Source organism: Glossina fuscipes, unplaced genomic scaffold, assembly GCF_014805625.2.
Source record: "Glossina fuscipes isolate IAEA_lab_2018 unplaced genomic scaffold, Yale_Gfus_2 62, whole genome shotgun sequence".
In the NCBI taxonomy this organism is placed as follows: domain Eukaryota; kingdom Metazoa; phylum Arthropoda; class Insecta; order Diptera; family Glossinidae; genus Glossina; species Glossina fuscipes.
Genome location: NW_023998434.1, coordinates 1,183,650 through 1,196,076, shown reverse-complemented (window position 1 = coordinate 1,196,076; position 12,427 = coordinate 1,183,650). Strand labels below are relative to the sequence as shown.

The 12,427-nt window shown below is 32.8% G+C and overlaps 1 protein-coding gene across 6 annotated transcripts in view; it reads left to right on the top strand.

Moving 5' to 3' along the window:
- The window catches only part of LOC119638049 (proteoglycan Cow), a 152,417-nt gene that overhangs the window by 126,554 nt on the left and 13,436 nt on the right, over positions 1 to 12,427 (top strand). For all 6 annotated transcript variants that reach the window (XM_038034640.1, XM_038034639.1, XM_038034641.1 and 3 more), the window contains 2 exons: positions 1,980 to 2,128; positions 11,903 to 12,075. In XM_038034640.1, the coding sequence (XP_037890568.1) occupies positions 1,980 to 2,128; positions 11,903 to 12,075 (322 nt within the window). The remainder of the gene's footprint in view (positions 1 to 1,979; positions 2,129 to 11,902; positions 12,076 to 12,427) is intronic.

Below are 12,427 nucleotides of genomic sequence, written 5' to 3'. Positions count from 1 at the left end.
AAGATGTAATTTATATACATTTATGTTATACAAAGCTGTTGGGTCCTAGAAGTAAACAATAAAGACGAAAAAGAACCAACTTATCTATATGAGGGGAATAATGAATCAAGGATTTATGTATGTTGCACCATTCCAGCTCTTCTTGATTTTTCTTTTAATACTTAAATGATGGATGGAGAAAGCATTTTGCTTAAAGTAACAGGAATCGCGATCTTTCAATTAAGTTGTGGATACGGCCTTAGTAAAATTGTTCTATGTTAGTGTACGATTTATAAGGACAATTTTCTAATTCGTTGATTGCACTCTTTTTCTGTCCTGGAGGGTGCCATGAAAAGCAATTAAGTGAGCAAGCGAAATCCCAGGGGGGGGTTTATCAGCTTGAGCCCTTGGTTAGTTTTGTATCATTTCTTTTATGACTTTTGTTGTTTGGGTGGATTGCTTTTTTCAAAGAAGTACGTACAGCATGTTAGCGATACGTTCTCAAAAGTACGCTTTCAACGTCTTGAAAGCTACATCCTCACACCTGCCCCGTTACGTTTCGCAAGCAAGATATTTGCGCATTAACAATCAATGCAGAAGTTATGGGTGAGACGGAGGCAAGCTCGTTCTGATCAAAGATAAAATATCTTAGAGATCAGTCGTATTCGGGAAATTTTGTAGAGTTAGTAGTCAAAGAACTTTATTGGAAAATGGTAGATAACAGGTCAATACCAACGCAAAATCATTTGATTTCAGGCTGAGAACTATTATCTATGCAAGAGCATAGATAATAGGTTTTTGTTTCCATTAGATGGTTTTTTATTTCCATGAAATTATGCAAGCAAAGCAAAAAATTTTTGTTACATAAGTAATTTCATTCTTCGAATTTGTATCTTAATAATTGTAAGCGTTAAAAACGAATGAATTTTAATGAAATCATCAGGATAGTCATTTAAAAATCAATTAAAAAAATTTGTGAAGAATGTCAACGAAAGAAAGAGATCCTATTAAATTTCTCTTTTGATTTTTTACTATTTCTTATATTATTATTATTATTAAAACATAGAAGTTTAATTACACAATCCAATCCATACATATAAATACATAAATATATATAAATGTATATATATAAATATATATGTACATACTCCGGCTACTGAATTGTCGTAAACTTAATTAAATTATTTGCTTATTGTCTCTGTTTTCTGTTATGTGTTAAACAGAATGCACATCCGCAAAACAAGAAAATGTTGTAAATTTTATGGCTGATTAAATCTCAGATTCATGTGTTTTACATGAAGATAGCAAGTCTAAAAAATAGTAAGCTTTTAGCACATCAACATACATTTATTCATTCATTTTACTTTAATCAATTTATGTTTATATTAATCTTTTCCATTTTATAAATTTATATGAATTAGTATAGGCTTACTACTTTTTAGACAAGCTTTTAGATTACCTCACATAACAAAAAAAAAGGCAATTTAACAAAGAATATTATTTTATAATAATCAGCGATTTGTTTTTTTTTTTTTCCTCTTCCTCTGCAATTTGTGTAATAAATACAACAACAAATTAATTATACGAAAATTTATGATACAAATGAAAATAAGAGAAAGCGGGGAGAAAAAACAACAGAAATTTAAATTCATTGGGTTTACATGACGTATAAAAGAATAATTAATTTAGTGAAAATACTTGTCGCCCTAAAAAAAAAAGAAATTCTTATAACAATCAAAGAGATTTCCACTCCTCCTATCAGCTACGCGCTGCTCATCTTTCAAATATTATAAATTCTATGAAAATATTAACGAAAACACAAAATATTAATTTCATTATATCCTTCTCTCTTTTTTTTCTCCCTATTTTTTTTCCGTCGTTTTGCTTGCTACACGATGTTGCTATTGTTGACGCTGCTAATATTCCTAATAATGATGATGACAACTATGATGTTGGCATTTTGGCATTTTTTGAAACAAACTTCAATGGATAACGGACAGCAATTGCAAGCCATGTCCTGTCGCGAAACCGACATTTTTATGTGGCAACGATAACCGAACTTATTCATCGTTATGCAGATTAGATTACCACAATTGCATTCATTCAACATCTATACGGATCGCATGCAAAGGTTTCTGCCCATGTAAAGGTGAGTTGAAAAAATCTCTCTCTCTCTCCCTCTCTCTTTCTCTCCCTCTCTCTCTCTCTCTTATTGCAATATTTGTAAAACAATTTTGGTTAAATTACGTTATGCAAATTAAGTCAAACGGCTACGGTCAGTCAAGCTCGATTTCCCAATACCTTGCACAAGGTTTATCTACTATATAATATACTACCACCTGATAAATTCAATCTTCTGATAATGATGAATTTTTCATCAGCAGAATTAAGATCCAAAAAGAAAAAAAAAAGAAACAAGTTATGGGCCTTTGACATAGAAAACGTTTCTCTTGTAAGAATAGGTACCAGAGGTCAATTTCTTCCGACGTGAACAATTCTTGCACTTCAGACATATTTTTCTTTACGTTTTGGGAAATGTTGCGAGAGTGAAGTCTGTACTTTTTTACTTTATATTAAGTGTTAGTTAATTTATAGAAGGATCTCTCTCTCTCTCTCTCTCTCTTTCTCTCTCTGTTCTGACTCTTCTTCATTATGATCATTTTCATTATTTTGTATTTATTTTTACGCGTACAAGTAGACGATCTACCTGAAAGACAGTGTACGAGAAAAGGAAGGGAAAGAAAACGATTCGTATTACTGTTGTCTTTACAAAATTACATATACAAACAAGTAAAATACGTTTAATCTTCCACTGTAATCTTTGCGGCCAGATATTTTTGATCTTTCGATAGTCAAGTATTACTTTCAGCTTTTCTTAGAAAACATATTCGAAATCGGATATTGTGGATTGAAAGTTTAAAACGAATTTGTCCCCAAGCATTTTAGAAAATTTTTATTTAATTCTCAGTTCTTTTCCTTCTCTTCCTCCATATTTCAATTACTTCAGAACATGAAATATGCTTGAGCCTATAAACAAGAAATGATCATAGCGAAGGGGCCTCAACAAATGCTTTTATTCGAAGCAAAACAAGGCGACGTGTATTTGGTAGAAAATTTCGAATGATGTCCTGTGGAAGAGATCACAGGCAATTTGCATTCTATGCCCGTCACAACTGATCTGGATTCAATAAAGGTTCAATTGACAATTATTTCCAGTCAATTTAAAGAAAATCCTACATAGGCATCACCACGAGTACAAGGATGAGAGCCTGTGTTTGAGTATTCGATTGAACAATTAACGATTTTAATTATATAATGGTTCGTTATCGGTTAAAGTACAGCTAAATGTATTTTCTTTTAATGCCATTCTGCATGAAGTCATTTCACTGCCACTTTAATGTTAACCCAAAAAACAAAAAAGAAGAAAATTACGAAAGTTATATTTGGTGGGGGCCGAATCTCACATACCCATCACTATGCTTTTTGCATTCTCGCTGCTATTATTAAAGAGGTAAATAATCTGCCACATAAAGCGTAGAGTGCTTCGTAAAGCCAATGTGGAAAATTTCAGTCTTCGAACTGTAATAATTTCCGAGTAACGAGCAAAGGTCTACATATTTTTGTTACAAAAAATGGAGATGCCTTCAGTTTATACTCCACTGCCGGCTTCTCCTCTAACCAATTTGGCCCATTTTCAATACCAATTTGCGTGCAAAGATTTCCAACGTTTCTATTAACTTTGAAGTCGGTATCTTCATTTTTTTGCAACTAGAAGAGCACCAACAACAAACTTCAAACAGACGGACAGACATGACTTAATCAGCCCGGAATTTTATGCCAATCAAGAATATATATTCTTTGGGCTGTTACATATATTACGAAAAAACAAATAAATAAAATGAGTTGTACCGTCAGCCTTCAGTGGTGAGTATAAGAATCGTGGCATGAAATCAACTAAAGGAGTCAGATACTATCAAAGTTTTTTTTTTTTTTTTTCTTAATATTGAATCGGTGAGAGTTTAATTTTTTAACAACATGAAACGCATTTACATAATGTCAGTGACATTATTTGGAAACAATGACATGGGCTAATGCGCTTACATTTCTACAGGAGAAAAAGACTGAATACCGCAAAGAGAAAAATGAAGTAGAAAAAAATAAAAATAAATAAATAAATAAAAATCTCTTATAAAAGCATTAATTAGCGCAGTAGGGCTGACGATGACAATGAAATATTTGAGATAAAATCCTCTATTAAAGGATTATTAAATGTAATGTATTAATAATGTAATAAATAGAGCTTTTTTCATTAAAATGAAATATTTACTCTGCATAAAGATTCATTTCAATTTTTTGAAATGATCCGTCCATATGTACACACATATGCTTACGCGAATTCATATGAACGTTAATTGATAAAAGTAAGACAGACTTAAGTACCGTGGGGAACAAATCGGAAATAGTCATCATTCATGCTCCAGTGGATATCTGAAAGTCAGTAAATAGTATGAAAATGGAAAATTGAAATTTTCTTTCTTGAGTTTTTTCCTTCACTTCCTCGTTAATATGGGACTTCTTTGTTTCGGTAAATTATTCTCATTGTGAAATATCATTATTCTCAGCTAAGGAGTGAACTTAAGAGTTTTTTTTTTTTAATTTTACTTAAGCGACTACTAAAAATTCTTCGAACAAACGACAAGTGCACATTACTAATAGTCGAATCCCTTAGTTCTAAGCCGATCAAGCCTTTAGTTGTTCTCAACACTGTCATTACATTAATACATGCTTTGTCCCTTGATGATGATGATGATGATGATGATGACGTCTGGAGAAATTAAATTCATTTATGCATTTTGGTAGTTAATTTTGCTTTATTTTAATCCTGCATGAAAAAATGACAACAACAAAATGCTGAAAATGTTACTCTGAGCATTTAAGCTCGGCAAAGCGTTTATGTATGATAGATAATCTAGATTTTATATTTAACTTTTTTCCGTTTTTTTTTTTGTTTTTTTTTTTTTTTTTTTTTTTAAAAAACTATAGGGAATACATTAGCTCTAGTAAATTATTTGCAACGCGCGTAGAAAAGTACGCTTCAGTCATGTACAGGTATAGTTTTGACAAGCGAGAATACGTGACGTACTACCTTTAATTTACCTTTACTTCTCAGTTGTTCAGTTCCAAAACTCGTTTCAAGTGAATCACAGCTGAGCGCCTAACTTGCAGTGAAATGAAAATTGGATAACTACTCTCTAGCTTAGCACCTCTCTAGTAATATGAAATTTCTAAATGGTTTTACTCCCTAAGCCGCTTGTGAGAACGGAAAAAAGTAATTGAAGACGACGAGGCGCGTAGCAAAAAGGATGGAGCAAATAACAAGAAGCAGTTAACATTTCGAAATTTGTCAACGGAAAGTAGCAAGTAACTGATAACATATAGCATATAGAAGGCATCACTTAGTAAAATTATCGTCCAATGGAACGATTGGTTGGGAACGATTGAAGCAATGATGAGTCGACAAGGACAGTTTCGATTGTAAGATTGTTGATAACAAAATCTTAAATGCCTTATATCTGAAATGATCAGTTAGGGCAGTTGTTTTATGAGTGTGCAATGCATTCTTGCTTTTTCGGAAACAAAACGCACTTTCTTTCGTACACAAGCTGTACGTCTTCTTAATGTCTCGGGGCAAATTTTAACTCTCACTTTTTCCACTCGAAAAAAAAAACAATAAACACGCACATCAGCTCGTTCTTCTTCTTTCGATAGCGGAGCCATACATGGACTTAATACTTAATATTTTCAATAATTTTTGCAATGTTTTCTACGATGAAAAGAGAAACACTGAAGTAGATCTCAAACACTTCGGTATAAGGCATACATCACTCTTCTCTTACGGTTCGTGGTATTAGTTGATTAAGTAGTGCAACGATGACATAAAAAACAACAACAACAATAACAAATATATCATTGCATAATCTCTTAAAGGCTCGAGGGGGAATAACTATTTCATGTATTGTACTGTTACGTAAAAAAGGCTTAACGAATGTTTTTAATTTAATACAATCAGTCAGTTGGGAGTGAATTAGCAGCAAATTAAAATGCAAAAATTGCGGGTAAAATTCAAAGTCAAGTTAAATATCTTCTCCTCTATCGACTCCTATTAAAAATTTTCCGATACTATGAAACTTACGCTAGAAAGCTGAAATTTTCCATATATATATGTAATTATTTAACGCACAACTGTCCTGCGAACATTAGCAACAAACTATCACTACGAGTTTCATTTGAAGCACTTAACGTTTTGGCCATTAATGCTTACAACTCCTAAACGATGAACTAAAATTTCTGATAATCATAATGTTCTCTATCTGTACCAACAGATAGCGATAGTCAAGTCATTAATTTTGGTATTGCTTTTGTGATGCTTCGAAATATACATTATTGACTATTGGCCGTTTTCTGGGCAACATTATGGTGACATTGCAAGTCATCAGACAACCGTAAGCATTTATTTTGTTATGTCTATTGCCCGCAAGAGTATCAAATTAGTTAGAAAGGCGCAACAAATGTAGTAAGAAAAGGCATGGCTTTCTCTAATGAGAAAACATAGTTAGATCATCGGACACAAGGTTAATTAATTAAGTTTTGTCATTCCGTCTGTCCGTATCTATATGAAGGGTAAAAAATCTGGATTTTGGCTGATTTAGTACACTTATCTAAAACACATAATCGGAGTCATCCCGTTGACGAGTGCGACATTACAAGTTTCATCGTTGTGATGCTTGTATTAAAGAATACGCAATAAACACTAGCATGCATGAATCTAGTATCAACGCGCTGAATTGATGGCGGCCATGCCTACCCAAAAATTTCATGATTAAATTAATTAAGATTGCACTTCATTAAGTTCATATACGACGGACTGTTAGACACTACTTAGTTTATCCTTTGCTGGCTTCAATCGTCATTTGCATTTTTTAATACTTTTTCAGATAGCAATCTGTCTTTAAAAAAAAACGTATTTGAAATATGAAAATAAAAATCAAAATATTTCAATTTATAAATTTATTTATTTATTTTTTTTTTTTGTTTCAGACATAATAGAACAGTGAAATTGAATTTTCATACCTTTTATTATTAATATCAAAATAGAATTTGTTATTGTTTACGTGCATTTGACAAGCACAAAGGCTAAGCTAAAGAGAAATCAAATCAAAGAATTAAGATTGTATTGTGGCCGAATCTTTTACACACACCACGGCAAAAAAATGATATTCGATTACTTTACACCTTTGAGCGGCTGCAGTAATTATGGACAGACACTGTATATATACTGTACATATACAGTTGAATTACCCTTAGTTTATGAGATATGCTTTAAAATTTTCGGACAGCACGACTGTCTTCATGTCTTATGTTACCCTACAAATATATTCTTTGACCGATTTGAGGCATTTCCATTACCAAGCAGCGTACAAGAACTTAAAATGTGTTTTTTTTTTCTCCAAATAAAATTTTTATTTTTTTTAAAATTTTTTTTACAACAAAGAGAATGCCTGCACAGACGGACATAAGTATGTCCGTTAGATTCATTTACACTCGATATCGATCAATAATATTTTTACTTTTGGAATGGTCTCTCAAGCCTTCTTTTTTGCCCGTTTCAAACGTATTAACGAAACGTGTATACCTTAAACCTCCGAGTGATGAATACAAAAACAAATGAAATCGAAAATGACTAACAACATGAAGAGCAATAAATTTTCCATTATATACCTGTGAAATTGAATAAGTAATTTGAGAGTAACAACATCAACAACAACAACAACAATGATAGTTATACGTAATTGAGATATGAAAAGTAAGACTCAGAAAAACCATCTTTACCTACTCCAAACGAATAAAAGTTCTATTAACTTAAAAAATATATAACTAAAAGATACATGCACGCGCGTATTCTTATACGTGAATCAGAAACAAACAGCAATAAATTTATGAAGACTTGCAAACTTAAATACATGAGCCATAATACCTTTGTACACAAAAAGTATGCAGCCGCACAATAAAACACTTTTGAAGACAAGGAAAGCAAAAGTAATTAAACACAATCGGAAAAAATCGTTCGCCGTGAAATCCGAAAAACCCATCTAACAATTTAGACGATCGGGATGATTAATAGGCCGATCAGACTTTAGTAAGCTTTGTTTGATGTTTTGATAGATCCTTACACGAAACAAAAAACACATCCATTAAGCTTTACGGCTTTAGCTACAGATGTTTCTGAGGGTTTAACGTGGGCACACTACCGTGAAGGTTTAACCCCACGGTGACCGATGCCAAACGGAGTGTGAAACACTCAAACTCCCCGAGGTTAATAATCCTCGCAACATACGGTACCGAAGTCGGCGCACACGTTGCCATGAGGAATATTAAGTCCCCGAGTACTAGACGAGATACGTTATGGTCGCATCTCCTCTCTGGTGAGGGCGAGGCAAGTTTTAGCTACAGGTTTATTACGCCGATCTGCGCTATGTTTTGAACGGAAAGATGAATTGACCAATGAGCACAACTAAAGCAGCTCTGAGTCGTACGCCACTTACCGTACGATATATTGCCTAAACACTATTTTGTTTCTAATACAGTTCGCAGCATAATAAGCAAGAGGACAACGTTTGCTTTGATGTCGGGATTAGAGACAGAGAGACTGATTTATATAAACGGAACTATTACATGTCATTATGTCATATACTTTATGAATTTCTCAATGTGTTTCCCAGAGCTAACAAAGCTTCGGTAAATTTGATATACGATGGGATGTGTGCACCTTAGCACAAACCTTTAGATATTCTTATAGAGAACGCATGGAGCAAAAGAAATTATATTTATTGTCTTGCGTAGCAGCTGAAACGTCGGCCTGGACTACTATTATTATTATTTTTTTTTTTAAAAATCATATAAAATAGACTTTGTAGATTTTGGCTATTATCTCGTGAACCCAAATGAAAACACAATGAAAAATATATTAAACGCGATAAAGGCGTCACCATAATTAGCTCATTGAAATCCGCTTATGAAAAATGCAAAAACAACGGATTCCAGTACTGACGAGTAATAGAATTATTTTGAAGTCAATTAAAAAAAAAAAAAAAACATTGATAAATTTATTATGTTTTAGTTTAGTGCTCGAATAAATCAGAATTTTAGCATAGAGTGTAGAACATAAATTCATGGTAACATTTTCAATTTATTTACGGTTGCACATACATATATGATATATACGATTTGAAAACTTTTGCAAATCAGAAAAAAAGGAAGTTAAGGCGAACCTTTGACATCCAATGTCTAACAAATATCATAGAAGTGCAAAGCAACAGGCAATAGATCATTTGAAGGTCTCAGCTGGACTTGGAGAATAAATATCATAGACCACTTGTTATAATTTTTGTACATTATGAGTGGAATAGCACACCTATTCCTATTTGTTTCACTTACGGTAATATCTACTATGAATAGCATGACACTATTGTCGAAGCATGACACTATTTTCGACTCGACCAGTACTCATCCACTTGCGATCAAGTTTGAGCTTGCCTTCTTAATTCACAGAAATGAACGGACGGACGGACGGACTTTTTACGCTGATCAAAAAATGTATATACTTTATGCGATTTCTGATGAGTATTTGTAAATTTTTGTAAATAAAACTGAACATTGTATGACGTTATTTCTTAATAGTATTTGTAAAAATCAATCAAAATTCATCAGCGAAGTAAAAATGCTTTATAAGTCTTAAAAATGCCTCATTGCAGATGTTGCAAAGAGAATTACGAAATTAATTTATTGCCAATATTTGATGGCAGCTGTGATAAAAAGCAATTAATCGGGCGAGAAAGTAAAGCCAAATGCCGATAACTTAAATGTAATCCAACGCACCAATAAGTTCGCTTATACTTCTTTGGATTTCTTCTATAAGTCATAGTCATATTCTTCGAGTACAACAACAAAGTTTGAAAACAAGCGATTATTTTTTGCTCATTATCAATATATATATATACATATATATGTATATATAAGTATATATTCAGTATATATATACTCTTTTGAACGCATTAAGAAATTATGTGAAACAACATCCTTATAACCCGCAGCAGGAGAAACTTTGATAGAAGAGGACAATAAATTTTCATGAAGAATGAAAGCAAAGCTGAAATGAGCGAGTAAAGTTTGCTAGTAATGCGGAGAACAATGAGTGGAAAAGTATTGATTCGATTAAATGCTAAGCTGATTATAAAACCGCTAAAGTATACAACAACAATAAATGAAAAATAATAATATTTATTAAAGGAAGAGAAAAAAAAGTAGAGGATCAGACGAACGATAATAAATAAATTTTCAACATTGAAAAGGAAAGGATAAATAAACTTAAGGAAGAATTTTATGTAATGACGTCCAAGTAACTTAATGATCGCGCTTATTGATGGCCAGTACAGATTATTAGAAGAGTAATTAGAAAGTATTTTATTTAATTCAAAAAATCTTTTATACAATACATTTATGATGATATAAATCATCATATATATATGTTTTCATCTCACACGTTTGTCAAAAGTATAAAAGTACGCTCATCAAGGTTAAAAGTTGAACTCGATGCCTTTTTTATAAGTTTCCAGTGGCTCATGATATTTTCCTACTAACATTTTCATTCTAAAGGGTCCCTAGTAAATATGTCTGTCATAGCTTCTTTCAATGCCATCCTTTGTGCCATTGGAGTCGCTTCAAGAAACATGAACAGGGGATGCTAAGTAACAATTCAATGACTAAAATATATTCTGGAGACGTAAGGGCAAAAACTAGCAAAATTATCGAGAGAGAATAGTTTCGAGACCATTTTAAGCTCAAGTCTTTACGCATTCAAAAATGCCCCAACCCCTGGAACGTGGTTCTACACACACACACGCAAGCCTTTTCTAACTTAGCCAGCCGTTCATAGAATGTGTTATTAGAATGTGTTATTTTAAACAAATCTTATTCACGTTAAAACGCAGCTAGCAGACCTTTGTGTAGTGTGGCGCCGCCCTTGATGGCCATTTCTTCAATTTTTATTCCATTCTTTGTGGTCTTACGCAAAGACATACACAGAAGTAAGAAGAGGCCAATGGGTGATTGGGTAACGAGGCGAGATGGATGAACAGTTCAGACAGGTAGACGATTTGGCAGAGTGCAGCTGGTGCCAAAGGTTAAATGGTGTGATTCAAAGTCCCAAATCGGTCCAATCGGTCTTTTATGCTTACTAGGTTTTTTTTTTTTCCGGGCTACAAACAAAATGATAAGATGAATATATCCTCATACTTGCGATTGATTATTTAAAGATTTAATTCAGTTATATTTGAAAGCATATCTTAGGTTATCCAAATTTCCTAAAACTTGCAAAGTAATTAAAAGGTAGTGATCCTAGTAACCGTAATTGATACGACTGATTATCTTCTTATGAACTTAAGCATAGCTTTAAAAAGGAATAAATTTGCTTAAGTTGTTTCGTTTAATCACATCGCGCGTATGAAACGACGACATTAATTTATTCTTGTTTTTTGTGGCGGAAAAAGAAAAAGAATGTACCGAATAACCAACAATTGGTTTGTGGTAATTGATTGATACGATTGTGAAAATCAGTTTTCCATATTGATTAGCTACATACGGATGGCAATCAATAGCGTAGAGTTTGCTAAAAACAATACTGGAATACTGAAAGGAATGAAAGGAATGAAAGGAATGTTTTAATCGAATTTTCACAAGGCATTGATTGTGCATTATACGAATTTTCGGTAGTGACAATGAAATATAGTTTTCTTTAAGTTTGTTTTCTTTTACAATTTTCTTAAGATTTATGTCTTTGTTTGTTTGTTTGTTTGTTCATTTGCAGATAACATAAATGAAAAGCGCTTGCAGCGTCTTAACGATAGACAGAATGTATTTAACGCCAAGTATAAGAAAACCATTGAACAACAAGAAAAGCAACAACAACAATATAAAGAGAATAGCAACAACAATATTATTAGCAGCAGCAATAATAATGAATTTAATACAATAATGGATGTAAGTAGGATCTATGCATCTATGTACATATGCAATGAATGATTTTACAAGAAAACAAGACCGCCCAGATGTTCAATAACATGCTTAAGAGGCATAAATATTAAGCAGTAGCAAGAGCAGGAGCAGGAGCAGGAGCAAATATTCAGGCACACACATGCATGCAGACATATAAGATATTAAAATTCATGCATTTGCTGTAATTAGCAGCAAAGTAGCAGAAATTTGTTAATTGAATCCCTCACATGAAGGAATCCGAAAATTTTATTTCCAAAAGTTCTATAAAGTCATGTGTGTGGGCACGTAGATAGGCTTTAAGGTAGCTGTCATATCTTGAAATCGCGCGTTCGACTGC